This window comes from Colletotrichum jinshuiense, chromosome 10 (assembly GCF_051148585.1).
Source record: "Colletotrichum jinshuiense chromosome 10, complete sequence".
Lineage (NCBI taxonomy): Eukaryota > Fungi > Ascomycota > Sordariomycetes > Glomerellales > Glomerellaceae > Colletotrichum > Colletotrichum jinshuiense.
This window is the reverse complement of record NC_139303.1, coordinates 1,259,104-1,280,535: the sequence shown is the minus strand read 5'-3', so window position 1 is coordinate 1,280,535 and position 21,432 is coordinate 1,259,104. Positions and strand designations below refer to the sequence as shown.

General features: G+C 53.6%; 7 protein-coding genes across 7 annotated transcripts; 5 read left to right on the top strand and 2 right to left on the bottom strand.

Moving 5' to 3' along the window:
- Positions 1-2,405: 2,405 nt before the first annotated feature.
- EsH8_X_000305 (phosphoenolpyruvate carboxykinase PCK1) lies at positions 2,406-5,184 on the top strand (the record flags this gene model as incomplete). Its single annotated transcript, XM_083274393.1, has 5 exons — positions 2,406-2,470; positions 2,545-2,570; positions 2,806-2,989; positions 3,080-3,113; positions 3,841-5,184. The coding sequence occupies 5 exons, from the start codon at positions 2,406-2,408 to the stop codon at positions 5,182-5,184; spliced, it is 1,653 nt and encodes a 550-aa protein (XP_083119785.1).
- A 629-nt stretch (positions 5,185-5,813) lies between these two features.
- On the bottom strand, positions 5,814-6,765 carry EsH8_X_000304 (uncharacterized protein; the record flags this gene model as incomplete). Its single annotated transcript, XM_083274392.1, has 2 exons — positions 5,814-6,639; positions 6,713-6,765. The coding sequence occupies 2 exons, from the start codon at positions 6,763-6,765 to the stop codon at positions 5,814-5,816; spliced, it is 879 nt and encodes a 292-aa protein (XP_083119784.1).
- A 730-nt stretch (positions 6,766-7,495) lies between these two features.
- Positions 7,496-9,240, top strand: EsH8_X_000303 (cytochrome P450; the record flags this gene model as incomplete). Its single annotated transcript, XM_083274391.1, has 4 exons — positions 7,496-7,602; positions 7,693-7,937; positions 7,994-8,220; positions 8,290-9,240. The coding sequence occupies 4 exons, from the start codon at positions 7,496-7,498 to the stop codon at positions 9,238-9,240; spliced, it is 1,530 nt and encodes a 509-aa protein (XP_083119783.1).
- A 740-nt stretch (positions 9,241-9,980) lies between these two features.
- EsH8_X_000302 (uncharacterized protein) lies at positions 9,981-10,733 on the bottom strand (the record flags this gene model as incomplete). Its single annotated transcript, XM_083274390.1, has 1 exon — positions 9,981-10,733. One exon carries the CDS (start codon positions 10,731-10,733, stop codon positions 9,981-9,983), a length of 753 nt encoding a protein of 250 aa, XP_083119782.1.
- Positions 10,734-11,731: 998 nt separating this feature from the next.
- EsH8_X_000301 (casein kinase 2 regulatory subunit CKB1) lies at positions 11,732-12,896 on the top strand (the record flags this gene model as incomplete). The annotated part of the gene is made up of 2 exons (XM_083274389.1): positions 11,732-11,890; positions 12,024-12,896. 2 exons carry the CDS (start codon positions 11,732-11,734, stop codon positions 12,894-12,896), a joined length of 1,032 nt encoding a protein of 343 aa, XP_083119781.1.
- Positions 12,897-15,443: 2,547 nt separating this feature from the next.
- Positions 15,444-16,345, top strand: EsH8_X_000300 (uncharacterized protein; the record flags this gene model as incomplete). Its single annotated transcript, XM_083274388.1, has 3 exons — positions 15,444-15,493; positions 15,545-16,185; positions 16,242-16,345. 3 exons carry the CDS (start codon positions 15,444-15,446, stop codon positions 16,343-16,345), a joined length of 795 nt encoding a protein of 264 aa, XP_083119780.1.
- Positions 16,346-17,400: 1,055 nt separating this feature from the next.
- EsH8_X_000299 (uncharacterized protein) lies at positions 17,401-20,224 on the top strand (the record flags this gene model as incomplete). Its single annotated transcript, XM_083274387.1, has 2 exons — positions 17,401-18,171; positions 18,230-20,224. 2 exons carry the CDS (start codon positions 17,401-17,403, stop codon positions 20,222-20,224), a joined length of 2,766 nt encoding a protein of 921 aa, XP_083119779.1.
- Positions 20,225-21,432: the final 1,208 nt, after the last annotated feature.

The window sequence follows — 21,432 nt, the reverse complement described above, 5'->3', positions numbered from 1 at the left end:
AATATCGTGGACGTTGTTTCAGCTTTGCGCAGAGTAAGGCATCGGCAGCCATCTGCCGGTTGGAGGAGCCGGAGAGAAAAAGGAAGAGACTCGCGAGGAACAACAGACCAGGAAAGAGCACAGAGGGGAACTACGCAGCAAGAGAACATAGGGTTCAAAGGAACGGGTACAAGGAAAGAAGCAGAGGAACAATTAGGCTTTCCGAGTAAGCGCTGCCCCGGGATCTCGAGATTTGCGGCAAGATTCGAAGCAGCCGTGGCCAGCAGCCAGCGGCCAGGCAACCCCGGGTCCAGAAATAGCAGGGTAACATGCTGATAGGGCAGCGGCAGCAGGGCCAGATCAGACCAAATGGCAACTTGCCCATGTCCGAACTGTCTTCAGGCTTGGCTGCTGCTGGGCTGGGCTGGGCTCGGAGGCGGGGGAGGGAAGGGCTGGCGAGGCACAGGGGGAACGCACTAAGGCACAGCGGTGATGGGACGCGGGTGTGTGTCTACGCTACACTGCACTAGCTCGGGAGTGGTGTACGTACCCCTTACCCACGAGGAGAACTGCTCGCATGCGCAGCACAACTCAGGTACGGATACGCAGCAGGCAGGCAGCACGGCAAGGCACGGAACGGCTGCTTCGAGGCTTTGCGTTTTCTGGCAAGGTGCCCTTTCACCTGGCATCTGAGCAGAAGGTTGTTTGAGGCTGACTCAATCACGCGCCTCCAAAGCTCGACGCCGAAATCCATGCAGAGTCTCCGACGCGCGCACAGGAGGGCCCAGGACGATTTGAATAATAATTACCCGGGGCGGACTGTGGGATAATGGATAATCCATCATCAACACGGCCCGTCGTTTGGCGCCACATGCCACAAGCTACCTACCTAGGCTGCCAGGGTGGACAGGGTCTCTTTGCGTCTGCACTACATGTTCGGCCTGTCGATTCCAGACTTTGACGACAGGTTCCGGAGGCCGCCCGAACTCTTTCGGCCTCGTACCCCCAAAGTACCTCGATCCAAACGCGAAGCCCAAACACAAAAACCCCTCCAATGATTCAACTGCCACCAAACGTCGTGCAGGGAGTGCAGAAAGCATGCACAATGCAACCGCATCTTTACGTACTGGGCAGGCGGGCAGCCCCTCGGACACTTTGGGATAGAGAACGATGAGGTAACCAAGGGAGCGAGATGCCTCTCTGATTAGCCAGGGTTCGGGAGGACCAGGCCGACGCAACGGAGACAGACGGAGGAAGACGGTGGATTGTGGGGAGGCCTTGGACGAAGGAGGGGGGTGCCCCACGGCTCCTCCGCCGTGACACACCCGCCTAGTCTCCCTCCATCATATCGCATCCCTAGCGCAGGGAATTTCGAGGCGGGTGGGTGGTGGATTGCAAGATTGTGCATGTTGGAAGTGCAAAGCGAATTGCTGTTTGTTCCCCTGCCCTGTTCACTTACCCTATCCAGTCAGTCAGGTCTATTGTAGTGCAGTCCCGTCCAGCCCAGTCCCACCCACATGGGACCTGCTATTCCTCTTCCTTTCCCTCCCCTAGCCCCTAGCCCCGAGTCCGCCCCGCGATAACATGGCCCGAAAGAAAAGAAAAAACTACCGACCCAGACAGGGTCGGCCCCTCGTTATCTTGGGACGATGAGGCAATCCAAGATGCTCTGCACCTCACTCAGTCTTGCATTCTGCACCGCCCACGCCCATGCCCACGCCCACACCCCTCCCCTCCTCGTCACCCCTCACCCCTCCACACGTCCTCCCCGATTCTATCCCTATTCCTCCTCTATCCCGAACCCGCAGCAGGGGTATACGCCCTCCACCGAACCCGAGATAATATCGTGAAGCGCGCAGCGACGTCAATTCGTCCAGTTACATCGATGCCCTCGCCCCCGCGACTCCACACACCGCGCCCGTTCTTATAAGTGGGAAACCCCGTTCTGGCCCTTCTATCCTCGGTTCCGGCTCAGACCAAGCCACGAAGCAGCCTTGTCTACTCTTGTATTCACTCCATCTACTCCTCCAAGTGGATACGATTCCTTTGCAATCCCTGAAAGCGGACGAGAACCACACGCCTCCAAGCATTGACCCAAGCCATCTTCACCCGATCTCAAAGCCTCCCAGCTCTCCCCGAGCATTCTTTATAACCATGAAGGATCCCGTCCAGAGAACCGCCTCTCCCTACTCTGATCCAACAGTCAAGGGCCCCAAATCGCAAATTCTCGCAGAAGGAACCCAGACATATTTACGCAAGAGTTCGTCTTCCCTTCGTCATCTCCAGTCCCCTCTTGCCCGAAATCTTCCACTTAGACGCAAACTCTGTTTTGGTCTTGACACCTTTTGCTACCCATATAACACACAAAGACGGCAACCTACTCCAACGAGTTTGTTCGTCTCTGAACGAGGTCATCAGCAGCTAATATGTCGGGCCTCGCAGTGATTGCCAGCAACGTTAACAAGACCCCCCTTCACCCCAGCGGTGTCGCGTAAGTGTTCCTCTTTCTCACATCAAACATTTTGGACCTTTTGCGAAAATTCCGTACTAACTTGTTACTTCCAGCCCTCACCAGGAGCACACTGAGCTTGGTATGACCATCCTCCCTACCTGAGCCGAACCTCTGCGACTGTATATCGCACACAACATGAACTCGTCTGACATATTGGAACAGAGGAGGAGCTCCACGAGACTGCGCACATTGACTACGACCGGGTCGCCATTGTATGTCGATGCTGGATAGGGAAATGACATGGACAAGTCACTGATTGTGGTTTAGATCCCCAACCCTTCCGTTCCCGCTCTCTACGAGGATGCCCTGGTAAGAACTCTTCCCTCCCTGGGCTCACAAGCAAAAGAGAGGCACGCGACTGACAGAAGCCCAGGTTTACGAGACCGGTTCCGCCATCACATCAAGTGGTGCTTTGACTGCCTACTCGGGAAAGAAGACCGGCCGTTCTCCCCTTGACAAGCGAATTGTCGAGGAGGATAGCTCCAAGAACGACATCTGGTGAGTCCTTAGCCATAACCGTCGCTGTGCAGCTGAATGGCTGTCGATGACCATCGAATGCGTAACCATTTGCTAACACTGCATTTTCAGGTGGGGTCCCGTTAACAAGCCCATGTCACCCGAGGTAAGAGAAACTCCCAGATCGAGTCATGGTGCAGTCGGCACGGTTCCCGTCGGCTCTTTGTGTCCCTTTCAGCCCAGCCCAGCCCAGCCCAGCCCAGACCAGCCAGCAATTGCATTCCCCTACAGCTGCACCTGCACCTGCACCTGCGCGCCTACACACCACGCACTTACACGTACCCGTCTCTGTCACGCGACCATTCGTCGACAAATGCCACCTCGAAGTGTCTTGGCCTCTGTTGCAAACTTGGTCCAAACCCGAGTCAAGGAAACGCAAGCATGCGGCGGACTGAGGTGGTTGACGAATACGTCATGTTTCAGATCGACACAGCACATTCTGGGCAACGTTTCTACTTCCCTTGGTCCATTGTGTGCAAAGTTGAGAGTGATGTGCATTTGCGGAGGTGGGGATGGGTCTCATCGAGATGCTTTCATCCAATGTTTCCCCCTCACCCTGGCTCATGTTCTGTCCTCTCGGCACACTTTGCGACGACTAGGAGTGTCGTCATAAGCTGCAGCCCCTCCATGTCCCCCTCTGCCCTGGCCCGAGAAAATGAGACTGCCGGCCCCGCACTTCCAATGCAAGCCGAGCTAAAGTCCCCACCCCCTGTCGCTTTGTTCCCCCTTCCCCCCGCATGCCGCCTCCACACTCCTGCTTTTCCCGGAGCTGGGCCCACATCCGCACCCGGCCGACCATTCATCGAGCATTGGCTGACATGTGAGATTTCTAGGTCTGGAAGATCAACCGTGAGCGTGCTATCGACTACCTCAACACGAGAAATCGCATCTACGTCGTTGATGGCTATGCTGGCTGGGATGAGAAGTACCGTATCCGCGTCCGTGTTATCTGCGCCCGCGCCTACCATGCCCTGTTCATGAGGAACATGCTTATCCGCCCTCCTCGTGAGGAGCTGGAGCACTTCCACCCCGACTACACCATCTACAATGCCGGCTCTTTCCCCGCCAACAGATACACCGAGGGTATGACTTCCGGCACCTCAGTCGCCATCAACTTCGCTGAGAAGGAGATGGTCATCCTCGGTACCGAGTACGCCGGTGAGATGAAGAAGGGTGTCTTCACCGTTCTCTTCTACGAGATGCCCATCAAGCACAACGTTCTCACCCTACACTCCTCTGCCAACGAGGGCAAGAATGGCGATGTTACCCTATTCTTCGGTCTGTCCGGAACCGGCAAGACCACTCTGTCTGCCGACCCTCAGCGTGCCCTGATCGGTGACGACGAGCACTGCTGGAGTGATCGCGGTGTCTTCAACATCGAAGGTGGCTGCTACGCCAAGACCATCGGCCTGTCCGCCGAGAAGGAGCCCGATATTTTCGGCGCCATCCGCTTCGGCTCCGTCCTCGAGAACGTTGTCTTCGACCCCGAAACCCGTGCTGTCGACTACGACGACTGCACTCTCACGGAGAACACCCGTTGCGCCTACCCCATCGAGTACATCAGCAACGCCAAGATCCCCTGCAAATCCGACTCTCACCCCACCAACATTATCCTCCTTACTTGCGACGCCCGCGGTGTTCTGCCCCCCATTTCCAAGCTCGACCGCGCCCAGACCATGTTCCACTTCATCTCCGGTTACACGTCCAAGATGGCCGGTACCGAGGACGGTGTCACTGAGCCCCAGGCCACCTTCTCCTCTTGCTTCGCCCAGCCCTTCCTCGCCCTCCACCCCATGCGCTACGCCAAGATGCTCGCGGACAAGATCGAGCACCACAACGCCAACGCTTGGCTCCTCAACACTGGCTGGGTCGGTGCCGGTGCTGCCCAGGGCGGCAAGCGCTGCCCCCTCAAGTACACCCGCGCCATCCTCGACGCCATCCACTCGGGCGAGCTTGCCAAGGTCGAGTACGAGACCTACGAGGTCTTCAACCTCCAGGTTCCCAAGACCTGCCCGGGTGTACCGGACGAGCTGCTCAACCCCAAGGCTGCCTGGACTGCCGGCAACGACAGCTTCGAGACCGAGGTCAAGAAGCTTGGGGGTCTCTTCAACGAGAACTTCAAGAAGTACGCGAGCGAGGCGACCGAGGAGGTTGTCAAGGCCGGCCCGGTCGTTTAAAGCTGCGGACGCAACGCAAAGCATGCGCGCGGTATCAGCGATGTGATTTTTTGGGTCATCATGGGTTATGATTATCATCTTTTCTTTTAATCATTGGGTCTTGGGTAAATTGGGGAATGTCGTTGACACGAGTCCGACATGATCACGATGCCGTGCTAATGGGATCGCGGCACTTGGGGTTTTTCTTGCTGCACAAAAACAGGAGTAGTCTATTCTGGGCTTCATTTGATAGATTGAGAAAGAAAGCAAACTTGAAGCAAATCCGATGTCTTGATAACCATGGTGACTACTTTGTCCTGATCGACCATTTTCATACAACTCTTCTGACTGAGATTGGCCATTCGCCATTGCTCATCGCGGTGGCACACCGTACCAATGTTCCTGACTAAAACAATCCAAGGACGGATCGTTCAAGACAGCACTCGCTGCGGCGCGTTTCTTCAATCGCGCACTGCAAGGCACGACAGGATGGCCTGTGATCTTCAGCCTTGGTTGGTGGATAAGTGCAGCTTTAAGCAAAAGCTGCGTCTATGCTTTTGGTCGAGTTGGAGCACCATGTCATGATTTTTACCCGTTGCTCGCTCGTATGTGATTAAATTTACTGATCTTTCATTTCTTCTTGTCAGATCTTACCAGTCTCTGGAAGAAATCTTCTCAGCCACGATCCAGTTTACATAACCAAACGGTGGCATATGCAACTCGCTGCCGCTCTTAAACTCCCAGCCCTCGGTGCTGGCGCCACACGACTTCATCAAGGCCTCGACCTCGTCGGGCGTCCTAGTCCGCAGAGCAGAGATGTACCCGTCGAAGGTCAAAACGAATGGCAGGATGGGAATGAGGTAGGTGAAGACCAAGACCGCCAACGAGCGCAACCTCCAAGCGTGGAGGGGAGCAAACAGAAAACACCCGATGCCGAGAATCGCGGGCATGAGGAGCGAGTACAAATCGCGGCCCTGCAGTTCGAAAATGGCGAAGCCGTCCGAAGTCCCGATGGTATTTTTCAGTATCGCCTTGGCCAGGGGGTCGTCAAAATGGTGGAAGGCCAGGTTGAAGAGTCGGAAGACCTTCTTCCCCTTGGAGGTGTAGCCGGCAATCAGGTCACGAGGCGCATTGGCAGCGTCAACGCTCTCGGGTTCGTAGCCAATGTGGTTACTATTCGCCGCGGCGCGGGCCCAAGCCTCCGTGTTCGGGTGCAGGTCGGTCAGGACGAAGTCGACGTTCGGCTGCTTCTGGGCGGTGAGGTGGCGGTTGACGGCGCGCTCGATGGCTGGGGTAGGACCGCCGGAGCCGGCGCAGAAGTCGATGAAGGTGTACGAGGGGAGGCGAGGTCCAAGGATACGCTGGAGAACCTGGGCGGTAATACCGGCTGGGGAGGAGGGTTGGAGGACGGGTATCCTAAGAACCCATGCCGCGTGGAGGCCTTCTTGGACATAGGCGCGGAGGAAGGAAGGAAACCTGTTGGAGAGAGATGTTAGTCGGGAGAAGCAGAAGTGAGAATAATTGAAAGGGAGATTGTGGGAATACAAACCATGTCTGGTCGTCAATTTCGAAGAGGTGGAATCGAGGGATGAGAGGCGCCATCGTGATGACGTCGAGATGAGCGCGATTGGTGCTGCGCGGGGATGCAGTTGTTAGCAACTGACAGAGCAGCTAGACGTTGTGTTTTTTGTCAGACAGAACAGCTTCAGTAACCAAATGAAATGTGATACGTCCAAGACTCTGCTTCCAGTTCGAAGTCAATCGGGGGCCATGAGGGCCGTTGGGATAGCAATGGTTCTTGTTGAGGAATCAGAGCAATGGAAGCGGAGGGTACCTTGCCCTCCCTGCCTTTAGCTGGATCGGGAAGCGGGAGCCATCGCACTCGCTACAGCTCGAGACAGGGAAAGCTGCAAAACAGGCAGGGGTCGACTCGTTAAGTGCCAGATGTCGGCGTTTTGTAGTTGGAGGACAGGCCTGTGACACATGCGCTCGAAGGCCTAACGGGCACGGGCTGACTCTGGCCCCCGTCGGGATTACTTGGGTGGCCCCTTCCATAATCTAGGGAGCTACGGGGAGAAGAAGCTTGGGATTTGGAGTTTGACAGGGGCTGTTCGGTGGAGAGTTGTGGGAACCTACTCTGTACATGGAATTGTAATGCTCCGAAATGAGCCAACCGCATCGGCTTCCCTCCGACTGGACCACCGCGACTTGACTGTTGAATTGTCCAGATTGAGAATATATACTGGTCGCTGGATTCAACCACAACGCACATAGCCAGGATCTAGCAGATTCCACTTCCTACAGCGAGTCGATCTCAACATCCCAACCCGAGATGAGCATCATCAATCCCGCAACGGTCCTCGCGGCCGGCGTCATATCCATACTGCTGTATGCCACATTTGGCCAAACAAAATTGAGGAGGAATGGCATCCCGTTACGGTAGGTTTATGAGCTGCCCCGAAATATGAGTGCTCCCATATGCGGGACGGGTATCACTGGTATCTCGTAGGATGCTGACTTCTGTCCCAGACGCCCACCTAATACCCTACCAATCGCTGGGAATGGTATTAATTTCCTAAGAGATCGGCAAAAGTTGTTCGACTGGTTTACCAAATGTGAACTGCTCTACGGCTACGAGACGCTGCAGATCTCGGTACCTAGTCTGCCTCCCGGTGTCATCATTAGTGACCCCAAGAACCTTGAATATGTGTTTAAGAATGAAGGCACGTTCGCCAAGGGTGACTTTTTCAAGGGGCGGTCAAGGGATTTGTTCGGTCAGTGCTAACAACGACCATCACTATTGACCGTCGTTTTGCTAACAAGTATACAGGCAACGGCATCATCAATGTCGATGGCGAGTTGTGGAAGGTACAGCGCAAAGCCGGGCTCAACTTCCTCAACACGTCAAATTTAAGGGTCCTGACGGACGTGGCTCTGCCGCAGTATTTGTCGCAAAGTGTGGCATTCTTGAAAAGCCGGGCCAACAATAACGTTGTTGACTTACAGGCCATCTTTCACGAGATTACGACACAGCTGATGGGAAAGATGGCTTACAACGTGAGTTTGGGCCCGTTTCAAATCAGTACGGGCCATGTCAAGTACTCCTCCGCTGACCGTATGGCGTAGATGGATATGCATGCCGAGGATGAGTTTGGTCTAGCATTTGACTACGCGTCTGGTGCAACTGCCGAGAGATTCCAAAACCCTCTTTGGTTTGTCACTGAGCTACTCACCGGCGTTCAGCTGCGGAAATCTATCTTAGTCGTCAAGTCATTCGGGCATAGTATTGTTTCCAGTGCCACGAACGACAGAAAGAGCACATCTGTTACCACAGAGGCCGCAGCCCCCCAAGACAACGACGGCAACAGGCTGGACCACATGTCAGGCAGCCTAATTCAGTCATTCTTGGACTCGATCGGGGACGAGCACCTGGTCGCCGATGCGGCTCTGAACTACCTCTCAGCAGGCAAGGATACCACGGCGCAAGCCCTCACATGGACATTCTACCTGCTGATGAAACACCCCGAGGTCGTGGCGAAAATCCGCGCGGAGGTTGATCACATCACGCAGGACAGCGAAGAAAGCATCGAGAAAGCTATATCGGAACGGGGCAGTCCAAATTCTATGCCATTTGTGTTCGCCGTCTTTTGCGAATCCCTCCGCATCTTCCCGCCCATCCCTTTTGAAATCAAGCAGGCGGTTCAGGCAACCAACCTGCCAGACGGGACCTTCCTTCCTCGGAACTCCGTCGTTGTTTGGTGTACCTGGGCAATGAACCGCTCGCGCATCACATGGGGCCCCGATGCGAATCTGTTCCGACCTGAGCGATGGCTGGTTGATGGCAAAGTGGTCAACAAGAGTACCTCGGAGTTTCCAGTCTTCAACGGCGGGCCTAGAACGTGCTTGGGCAAGAAGATGGCCGAGGTAATTGCGATTCAGGTCATCGCCACGATGACTAGTGTTTTCGATTTTGAGAGGCTTGATGACTCTACAAGAGTTAGCAAGAGTAGTCTCACGCTTCCAATGAAGGACGGCCTGCCTTGTTTTGTGCGACACAGGTCCGAGATGCTGAAATGATTAACACTTGAAGTAAAAAACTGGGCCATCTCCATTGCACGCTCCCACCAATGAATGATTCAGAGTGAGAGTAACGCCGTCTTCAACACACAGGCGACACATGGTTGTGCGGTCTGGTCCGCCCATTTCACCGTTATGCCATCACACACATTTCGGGAGTATCAGAAAACAAAATGATTCGTAAAAGAGTCTGAGTAGGGGAAAAAATTATCATCGCAGATAGTGTAAAAGAAACATTAATCTAGCACAACCTGGTTTCGATCCAGGGACCTCTGGGTTATGAGCCCAGCGCTCTACCCCTGAGCTATTGTGCTTTAAGAGTGGGTCTTGTTGTTAGAATACATCGCTACATGATATTATATATAGCGCACATACCATCGGGTGGAACCAAGATTTCGTTTCCAGATGCGGTTATAAATCAGTCAAATCAAATGCGCAAGAACATGTACTGGGCTCGTTCACAGCTTGGTAGCAGATTAGGTTTGGTCAGTTGCTTTTGGCGAATCGAACGGTTGTTGCATATTAGAATTGTTCATGTACTGTGTCACTCCCGGTGTTCCAAATCTGCGACCCAGAACTACACTACGTTACCTAGATCAGGAACCACCAGTCGCTATTGCCGCGGTATAACAACAAGCTTCGGCAATTTTAGCTTGTAGTTAATATGTGTTGTACCACCCATTCTGAGCGATTATTATTTTTATTTTGCGTGCGTGTGAAAACCCCCTCCCTCGACCAAGTCATCTGAACCACCAGTTCGCCGAAGCATTGAGGCGACCGTCACGATGCCCGCTCTTGACACTATGCCACCAGCCGTTCGGAATGAAAAGGGCATCTCCCGGGCTTAGTCTTGCTTCTACGATGTCCTCGGGGCCTTCCATACCCCAGACAGCCGCATCCATAACTACTCTCTCACGGCCTTCCATCATCTCCGATGTTCTGATGCGGCTGTTACCCCACTGATTAATCTGCATCTGTACTCTACGATACAACCGGTCTCCAGCGGATGGCGATAACAGACGAATGATTTTGTTTCCAACAAGCTGACAGAAGAGGTTGGGATTCGGGTCGCGATGTAGCGGAGTATACGTCGGCTCTAATCCAAGCCACACGCTCGAGTTATAAACATCACCCTTGCCAGCCTCATTCACGATGCGTGGGACGGTGAGGTCCTTCTGCAGCTCTGGTGGTAGGTCGGGGAGTGCAGCCTGGGCTATGTAGAGCTGCTTAACCTTCTTGTCGTGCATCCTGTTGAACTCAACGGCTTTGAGGAGGAGCAGAAGAGGGGCGTTGAAAGACGAGAATCGTGGTTCCGAGGCATCTGGATGAGATGCTGCGTGGACGACGCCGGCTAGCACCGCGCCCATTGGGTCCGGGCCCGAGGCGAGCCAGGTAAGAAATTGGTTTGTTGTGTCGACGACGAGGCCTGATTCTTCAGAGAGCTGGGGGCTCATCAGCTCGTAAGGAAAGAGGTGGTGAGAAAACTGGTCCATGTAAGGGGCGAATGTGGTGGCGATTCCCGGCCTAGGAGTTTTGGTTGGGAGGGCTTCATCTCGCCTGAACCATTTTGATGATGCTGGAAGGGGCCTCTGTTGGGAAAGCTTGTCGGGCTGTTTGAAAAGTAAAGGTCGTCCAGGTTTGAAGGCTGATTCTCGGAACTCAGCAATGTTGACAGCGTCAAATGAAGATTCCAAGGTTTCGACAAAATTTATGGTTGAAAAGCTTCGTTGCTTTGGTGGTGCCCGGGGTGACCTAGCAGTTTGGTAACGACTAAGGAGACGAGGTCTCATGGCCATTGTCAGCAACAAGACAGCTGAGCCTGCTATGTTTTTGGGAATCGATTTCTCCTAAGCCAATTAATTGATTTACGATGTGCCACAAGGACTGTCCTTCGTCATCAGCGACAGTGCTACAAGCTTCATTAACATCACGTGGTCTGATCGAGAGCGTGTAATTTCGGTGAGGCATCATTGCACTCACCTCGGTGGGTGGTCTCGGAATAATAGCCATCCCGGCAACCGAACAACCGCCACGCACAGACCATCATAATGATTGGGCGTAATTTCCTGCTCTAAGCGGGCTGGGCGGTCTTCGTGAGGCACCACAGCCCACCCACCACAAGTTCAGCTTTTGCTGAGAGGCTCTAAATACCACCTCCCTCGTCCGAAGCAGCAAGAGACCGAGAAGTATATCGCAACGCAATTTCATTTTACATCGCGCGCAACGTCCGATTTTCTGCGCATTCGACATCGACCACGAATCACTTCGTCGACACCGTCCTTTGCGCTCGACATGCGCCGCGTCTGACCCTTCACGCCCACCTACCCCGCCACCTTTGCGCCCCTGCTGGGATATCATATATCCAAATCGCCGTACAAAAGCCAGCTCTCGACTCCATCCGGCGGATACCGCGCGTGCCTGCCCGCGCCACGACCTCTCTTATCTAAACCGACACCCCTTCAATACCACCACCTTGGATTACCTCGACGACATGTCCACCTCTTCGGGGGCCCCGGAGTCTTGGATATCTTCCTTTTGCTCCCTACTGGGCCACGAGTACTTCGCTGAGGTCTCTGAGGAATTCATTGAAGATGACTTTAACCTCACTGGTCTTCAGAACCAGGTTGCCATGTACAAGGAGGCGCTCGAGGTACAATCACCTGGAATTTTCCTTCCCCATAGTTACCTTTTTTCGTTCTTTCTCTCTCTTGTCTCGTCACCAACCTGCCTTCCCCAAATGAAATATTTCCGAAGAAACTTGGTCGCTGACTAGATCTGTATAGATGATCCTTGACGTTGAGCCTGAGGATGATGAGGACGAAGAAGAGGAGGAGGAGGAGGAGGAGGAGGAGAACGACTCAGGAGACCAAGATCGGCTCGGCCCCAGACACGACCGTAGGCAACATAGCCGAATGGCCAGTGACCTTAGCGTCATCGAGTCTTCTTCCGAGATGCTTTATGGCCTGATCCATCAACGATTTATCTGCTCACGGGCAGGTATTCAACAGATGAGCGAGAAGTACGAATTAGGTCACTTCGGCTGCTGCCCTCGGACAAACTGCGATCAAGCAAGGACACTTCCCGTGGGTCTCTCTGATATCCCTGGCGAAGATACTGTCAAGCTGTTCTGCCCCTCCTGTCTCGATGTCTATGTTCCTCCCAACAGCCGTTTCCAGACGGTCGACGGTGCCTTCTTCGGACGTACCTTTGGCGCTCTCTTCCTTCTCACATTCCCGGAGTACGATCTCACCAAGCGCGGGGCGGAGGTTCTCAGCAGTGGTGGTGCGCGCATCAATGACGATTCGCTCGAGATGACCAATGGCATGTACGCTAAGAACATCGCGCCTGGATTGGGCGCTGGTCGGATATACGAGCCACGGATTTATGGCTTCCGTGTCTCTGAGGTTGCCAAGTCAGGCCCCCGGATGCAGTGGTTGAGGGACAGACCAGATGACATGACGGAGCTAGACGAGGCGCGCCTCTATGCGGAAGAGCACCCTGATTCGGAGGAAGAGGATGAGAACATGAACGGTAATGGCCGACCTGCAGCTCGGAGCCGTGCCCCCCGTGGCAACGCACGCCTTCGCCAGCAACGGCAAGCGCAGAACGGAAGCCCCATGAACGTGGAAGCGAACGGTGCTGAGTCAGAGCTCTGAGAGACGAGTTGAAGGCTCAGCATGATGCCCAGCAAGATTTACGCCGTTCGCATAGGCTTGCGTTGACCATGGTCGGATAGAAGGCGCCGCATCAGAAGTGGGGCCGAAATGGTGGATGGTGAAGGTTGGAGTTGAGATGAACCGATCAAGTCAAGATGGATGCCCAGCATAAGGTAGAAGGCGTTTAGGAGGCAATTACCGCTTTCCCTCCCTGAAAGGGGCACGGCGTTGCTAGGGGAGGTGCATAATGGCAGTTAAGAATTCACGCCGTCAAACGAACTCGGGTTTCGATTCTCTTTGCAGGCAACAGTGCCTGTTGTATAGGCTTAATGCGGCGACCCATTGCATTTCTGGGGTCTTGAGAACAGAATATAGACTGCATGTAATTCATCAGTCAATTAAGGGACTACCCACTTCGCGCCCAGTGTACGGAAGTAGCCTGTAACTAGCATATGCCTCTCGTGTGTCGGCTTGCAGTTTGTTGTTTCTCAACCCGATGTTCCTGCCCAGTTCACCTCGTATTGACCATCATCAGAACACATTGGACAATGCTACGATGCCTTGGGATCATCGTTCGATAGTTCGCCTGGGATAAAACGGTTGACCACTTGAATAAAGGACAGACCCGATCTCCTCTTCCCCGTTCATAGGTCAGTAAACCTCCAGACCCAACCCCGCGTATTTCTGACTTGGTCTGGTTGCTGGTGACGTCGCACTGGGTCAACATTTGCATCCAAGCATCGTCCCTGCCTCCATCTCCCGCATTCAATTGGGATCGCCACACAGGTTGAACACCAGGAAAGAGAGTGTCAAGACCCACAGGTAATTCCACAACAGCCGTCAAACAAACGCTTGACTTCGGGTCAATATGTCACGAGGTTAGACTGGTGCCTCGTTCGTTTATCCTGCAGCTACTATTTAACCGGTGATGTCACCCCGTACGTATGATGCGGGGTGCTGGCTTGGTCCGTCTGGCGTTGAAATCCCCGCATGTTTCCCTTAGCTCGGATCCAATGTCGAGTTTATCCAGAGCTTGTATAAGTCCTTGATAGAGTCCTCGATATGGATGCCAGCTTCAAGGTTGTACATAAATCTAGGCTGTCATAACTACTGAACTAGATACCATGTTGTTCTATTTGACTTCGGTCTTGTGGCTGACGAGCACTTTGTGCTCCTTTCATGTCCTTGGCGAAGTACTAGACGCTCCCAATTCGACCTACTACAATCCTATTCTGCCTGGTTTCCATCCAGACCCGAGTTGTATATTCCTTCCGGAATGGAGTGACACATTCTTCTGCGCATCGTCGAGTTTTAATGCCTTCCCCGGCATACCCCTCCATGCCAGTAAGGACCTGCAAAATTGGAAGTTAATAGGTTAGCCTCCATTTACAAACAAACTGAAGCCTTTAAGCTCAGAGTACATAGGACACGTTCTCAACCGAAAGGAGCAGCTTCCTCGACTTGCTGAGACGAATAGATCCACTAGGTGAGAGTGTCCCGGTTGACCGAGGGCTACATATTGACGGATTATCAGCGGCATCTGGGCACCAACATTACGCTATCATGATGAGACATTCTGGCTCGTCACGACTCTTGTAGATGACGACAGGGACGCGGCGGATGCCTCAAGATGGGACAATGCGAGTTTTTTTTTTTCATGGTACCTCATAACAATTTCGGGGCTAACTTTGGCCAAAGATCATATTCAAAAGCAAAGATCCATATGATCCAGCCTCTTGGTCGAATGCTGTTCACTTTGATTTCGAGGGCTACGATACGGAACCATTTTGGGACGATGATGGCAAGACTTACTTGAACGGTGCCCATGCCTGGAAAGTCGGGTAAGAATTGGATATGTGTCTGGTTCTGTTAAGGAATATACGGCTTATAATGACAAAGGCCTTGGATACAGCAGGCGGAGGCAAATCTTGATACCGGAGAAGTCGGTGAATGGAAGACCATTTGGAATGGAACGGGTGGCATGGTCAGTCGCAGCTTCCTGTGGACGGATCTTTTCATAACCAACGTGAAGTTAGGCACCAGAGGGGCCTCATATTTACCGCAAAGATGGATACTATTACCTAATGGCTGCGGAAGGTGGTTTGCTTATGCTGGCGTTAAGAGGTAACATGAGACTGATTGGTTGAAACAGGCGGCACCGGACTTGGCCATATGGTAACGATAGCCCGCTCAAAGAATATCGACGGTCCATACGAATCGAACCCGGCAAATCCAATTCTCACTAATACCAATACGACTGATTATTGTAAGTATGACTTTGGTTCTTCCGTTACGGTATGAACCGCATGCTTAAACCAAACAGTTCAAACTGTGGGACATGCCGACCTCTTTCAAGATGCGTCCGGAAACTGGTAAGCAAGCTCTTTCCATTGAAGTGGTTGGGCTAACTTCAGCAGGTGGAGTGTAGCACTGGCTACTAGATCTGGCCCTGAGTGGCTGCATTTTCCCATGGTTCGCGAAACGGTCTTGACTTCTGCTACTTGGAACGAAGGGGAATGGCCGTATCTGACCCCTATCGGTGGAAAAATGAGCGGTTGGAAGATGCCTTCAGAGAACTTTGGTGTCGGCGGCCCCGGGTGCGGTTCACGTTCTTCTTCTTTCCTGATGATCTCCGCTGACCGCCTCAGCCCTTGGGTCTCTCTTGGGGATGTTGAAGGCGATTCTCTTGTCTTCGCCCCAAACTCTACCCTCCCAGCCCACTTCACACATTGGCGTTATCCCATCGAAAATTCTTACACGGTCTCTCCTCCCGAACATCCCAATAGCCTTCGTCTGATGCCTTCTAGACTCAATCTGACAGCTCTCAACAACGGCAACTATGCTGGAGGCGAAGGTCAAACATTCGTCGGTAGACGACAGCAAAATACTCTATTCACCTACAGCGTAGAGCTCGACTTCGCGCCGGTGGTTGAAGAAGAGGAGGCTGGTGTGTCGGCTTTCCTAACGCAGAACCATCATTTTGACCTGGGAGTGGCCTTGCTGCCAGCTAGTGCCGGAACCCAGGCGTTCCCAGGCAAGAACATAACCAGGATCAACGACCCGGACGAGTTGAGGCCTCACTTCCGATTCAGGGGTATGTCTTATGTTCCTGTACCTGCTGAGATTGTTATACCAGTGCCGGAGGAGTGGGTCGACAAACCGCTGCGTTTGGAAATTAAGGCAGCGAACGTGACACACTATTCGTTCTCTGCTGGCCCGACCAGTGCAGCTTCCCAGATGAGGACGCTTTTGTATGCGTCCAACGACGCGCTCAGCTGGGGATTCACGGGTAAGTGGCAAATGTCTACGTGGGACTGAGCCGAATGGGAGCTGACAACTCAATAGGGGTCTTTCTAGGTGTCTATGCAACTAGCAACGGCGGATCTGGATCAACGCCGGCTTACATCTCAGATTGGAGGTACATTCCTCAGGGACAGTTTCGAGACTGAGATATTCGGACCCGTTCCTGCTAGATACATGGACACGCGTCGTGGAGAATCGGGCCATCTTGGGTTTAGCTGCCTTTATAAGCCCACATTTCAATAATATTGATGCCCTTCTGTGGTCCAGTCCACGATGCCGATATCCGCAATACCATCTTTTCCAAGTCCATGTTGTTCCTATGGATCCCTCGTCTACAACTTGTGGTCGCGATACTGATATCTCCACATATAAGGCAAGATGGCCGAGCGGTCTAAGGCGCTAGCTTCAGGTGCTAGTCTAGTAATAGGCGTGGGTTCGAATCCCACTCTTGTCACAAGAAGCTTAATTGAGCATTCGTTTTTTGTCGTTCATGAATAAATCATGCTGTTGAGCAAGCAGAAGGCTCCCACTGAGCGCGAGTTTGGGGGCTTGAGGACATGCCAGAGCCGATAGTTTTGTCAAGCTTTGTGTCCAATGTCAGATTAAAAAGAGGCAGATCTTGTTTGGCCATTACAAACTCAAGCTTGTTGAGATACCGTCAGCAGTCATTGGTGTCCTGACGATGCGTTCCCGTTGCGTGCTAGTTTGTACCTAATATAGGTATGCTAGCTGGGAAGACTCACATGATAACTGTTGCGCAACGACATAGGGTCTTTAAGGTAGGCGCTCTTAGGTTCTAGATTGTCCAACATCTTCTAACCTCCACCGGCTCTGTCGAAGTCGAACAAGTACTGACTAGCAAGTGAGACTTTCCGTCGCGGCTGCTTGATGATCTCCATTTGCGGGTCAGGTCGGGTACAGTACTGAGTGGGGGTTATACGTGGGGTGCTGAGTCACGTGGTTTCGCGTCCGAGGCTAGTGCGTCCATGACGTCGCAGCCTTCAGTATGTCAGCTCGTCAAGCGGAGCGAGTTGAGCCAAGTCTACCTAGGTAGGTATCCGTAGGTTATACTTCAGCCCGCCAGTGAACCAACACCGAAAGAAATTCAGTCCTAGCTGCGAATCTTTGCATCTGCATCTGCATAATTCATTCTCCACTGGTATGAATTTGATCAGGAGGCCGCCCTCATCACCCTGCCCTTATGGTTGGTCGTAAACGAACCAGGGCCTCCCAGTCGAGGTCCGCAAAATCTGATGTACCGGATATCTATCAGGAGTTGCTCGCCGAAGCCGCCGCAAATGCCGGCCCCTCAACGCCGTCAGAGCCACCAAACAAAAAGCTCAAGCGGCCGGGTGAAAGAAAGTCAGAGGCTGCTGTTGCGTCAAAGAAGCCGGAACCAGCAGAAGTAGACGACGATGATGACGATGGCGACGATGTCGAGTTTGAAGATGTAGCTCTTCCTCCGGCGACTGTCCAGACCATGTACAGAGAATCCGACGACGAAGACTCAGATGAAGATGAGATCGAGTTCGAGGATGTCGACTTTGGAGCCGTGCAGCTTGACTCGGAGACTCCCCAAGAACCCAAAAAACTTACTCTTAACTTGTCGGAGCACACTAGCACGGCGGCCGCTGCCAAGAAGGCCGTTGATAGACGAAAGCCAATCACGAAAGAGGAGAAAGAGCGCCGTGTAGCAATACATAGGACTCATCTTTTGTGTCTTGTGCTGCATTGCGCCCTGAGAAACCGTTGGTGCGACGACGATCAGGTTCAGAGGAGCCTGCGCTCTCTGTTGACCAAGAAGATAATTACCTACCTAATCCCGGATACTAGTCTTCCACAATTCGGACAGACAGAATCGCTGAAAAACGGTCTTCAACAAGCCGGCGCCATATTCAAGTCCAAGTTTCAGATCACCGAACGAGGCCTGCGCCGGTCTCTATGGGCAGAGGATCCTGAGCATCTGGCCAAGGTAAGTTCTTATTACCAACGCGTGGCCAATACAAAGCAACTAATTTCTTTACTCTTAGTATGAGCCACCTAGCAATATGGATTCATGCATGGACCGTTCGGAATTCAGAGAAGCTGCTAGGAAGCTATGCGGATCTCGGGATGTTGGGGCCCAACTGTTCTGCGCTTTGCTACGATCCGCAGGAGTCCGCGCCCGCCTGGTCTGCTCATTGCAGCCATTGTCGTTTGCTCAAGGCGGCCCAACTCTTCCAAAGCCTCGGGATGCGAAGACACCGACGAAGCCTTCACGGGCGGATATGGTACGAGCCCAGTTGTCACAATACAAGACATCCGAAGAAGGGTCATCCTCCTCAGTCGCAAGTTTGACCTCACCCCTCCGGCGACTAGGTCACCCTAACGCCGCGGCCTACCAATTACCGGCAATGCCAATTCTGCCACCCGTCGCACGCCAGCCCAAAGAGCCACCCAAGAGAATCCGAGAGTCATCGTTCCCAGTCTACTGGGTTGAAGTCCTCGACGTCGCCCATCAGAAGTGGCAGCCTGTGGACCCGTTAGTAACGAATTCATCATGGAAACCCCGAGCACTGGAACCGCCGGCTACCGACAGAGAAAACTCTCTGACTTATGTTATTGCTTTCGATACCGATGGAACGGTACGAGATGTCACAAGACGATACGCCAAGGCCTACACGGCCAAAACACGCCGCTTGCGCATTGAAATGGCTGTTGAACGAGGCGATCGGTGGTGGCGTAAGGCGTTAAAGCCGTTTTCGCGGCGTTGGCCGACAGACCTTGACCAGATCGAAGAGAACGAGCTGACTGCGATTGAAGGGCGCGAGCCAATGCCCCGTAATGTGGCAGACTTCAAAGACCATCCCGTTTTTGCACTAGAACGGCATTTGAGGCGCAATGAAGTCCTCATACCTGGAGCACAGCCCGCAGGGACGGTGGCAGCAGGTAGCAGAGCCCCGCTTGAAAAGGTGTATCGACGTAAGGACGTGCGAGTTGCCCGGAGTAGGGACAAATGGTACCGAATGGGACGTGATGTCAAGCCGATGGAGGTGCCGGTCAAGTTCTTACCGCGGAGATCCAACGCGAAGCCGGGTGAATTTGTCGACGACGGCTACGGAGGGGATGAGCGAGACGCGGCAGGCACGCCTGTTTTCATGCCGGAGCAGACAGAGCTCTACCACGCACCGCCCATTGTTAATGGACGGGTGCCGAAGAACAGGTTTGGCAACATCGATGTTTACGTGGCTAGCATGGTGCCGGAGGGTGGCGTACATATTCCTGACGAGTTCGATACGGCTGCGAGAGCTGCCTACGTCCTGGCGATCGACTATGCGCCCGCTTTGACGGGGTTCCAATTCAAAGGCAAGCACGGCACGGCGGTATTCAATGGCGTGGTAGTGGCTAAAGAGCATGAAGAAGCCGTGCGTGCAGTGATGAATGGATTCGAAGACATGGATGCACAAGTAGAGCAGAGCAAGCGATCTCTGGTTGCCATCCGCGCCTGGAAGCGGCTTCTCATGGCGCTCCGTATCCGCGAGCGTGTGTGGGCAGGCGTGGATCCCGAGGAGCGGGCCGAGGAAGAGAGAAAATTGGCCGATTCTACCGTAGCCGTTACGGAGGACAATAACGTAGACGAATATATAGCAGACGCGGGTGGTGGATTCTTTGTCGAAGACGGGGGCGTGGTCGGCAATGCAGCCGGAGACGGCGTCGGTACAGGAGTTGAAGCTAGAGGCGGCGTAGCCGACCACGGCGCACAGGAAGGCGGCGGGTTCGTTGCCGACGAAGATGGAGCGGGCGACTTGGGTGACTACGGTACAGGGGAAGACGATGGTGGGTTCGTTATTGATGACGGAGATGGCACAGGGGACGGAGATGGGGCAGGTGGCCGGACACGGGCCGAGGGCGGGCCTTCGGCGGCCGGGGGTGTTGAAGATGGGGATGAATATGGGGATGGAGAACTCGAGGATGCGCCGAGTGATATTACCGAAGAATACGACATGGAAGAAGACACTAGTGGCGGAGGATTTCTAGTGGATTAAACGAATAGGACATTTGACGTCAAACACGGCAAGGGAGCGGACGGCGAGGCGCATTGGATCTGGATACCTTCTAAAGGCAGCGAGCGATATTCAATGAACTTTCAGTGGACAATATCCCACCATGCCCCCAATGGTGGAGAAGTAGAGGTGAGAGGAGCTGACGCATTCGGCAACAGTTTGGGGTGGCGCAGCAGCATTGGCATTCGAAACTCCTCGTGACCCTAGAGGACCTTTGGAGATGTTGTCCCATCACGGCAGTCGATAGACAACCGCCTCCTCCCATGCAGAGTAGTTAACGGATGGTGGTGGAGTCGGCCAACAGAAGGGGGCATAGAGCCGACTAGCCGACGTTGAGACGCTCGACTTGGGGCCGGGCAAAATGACGGACGGGCACTATACACCAACTAGTAGGCCCATTTGGCGTTGGGTGTCTTGACCGACGTCAAGATATTTTGTCACGGCTTGGCTTCAGGCCAAACCTCACCTGGTTGCCTTAGGGACGCGCAATTGCGGGTGCGGGTGCGGGTGCGGGTGCGGGATGTGAAGGAATGGAATGCATCGATCGAGTGTGGGCGAAGCATCCGTCCACCTTGAAGGATTCATCTACAGACTGGAGTACCTACGCCAATACCTCAATACTCAACAGCAGGCAACGTGGCGTCTGTCTTTGGCATACAGATGGGTTGTTTGACGAGGCTTTTTGGGACGCGCGGTCTGGCCGGATCTGAGACTTTCTGGATTTGTACTTCACTTCCCACTCGAGATGTGTGCAATGCCTTATTTTAAGTCTTCGTGTTACAGAAAGCCCGAGACACAGCGGTGTTGTTCGGTGTGGCTGACCAAAGGGAACAACACCTTGTTGTTTTGATACAACAGGACCGAGACGATGGCGTCGCGCGTTCTAATCCTTCGGTGGAGACACATCCCCGTGGACGACGATCGTGAGCAAACAGGCAGACATTGTATTTTCGTCTCACTATCGCCCAGACCTCGCATGTTTACCCGAGCTCATGGCGCCAAGTCGCTTGTGGACACGCCAGATGGGTGCAGGTAGGTGAATCGGGTAGACGGAGCCTGGGTAGGAGAAGAGCCGATAGTGGCTCGGAGTTCGGGACAATTCATTTAGTGGAGAAACAACGCCCGACGTCTATTCCGGTGTGCTGTGAGTGTCATGATGCACCTGAGCCGCAGATACCCCCCTTGTTCCC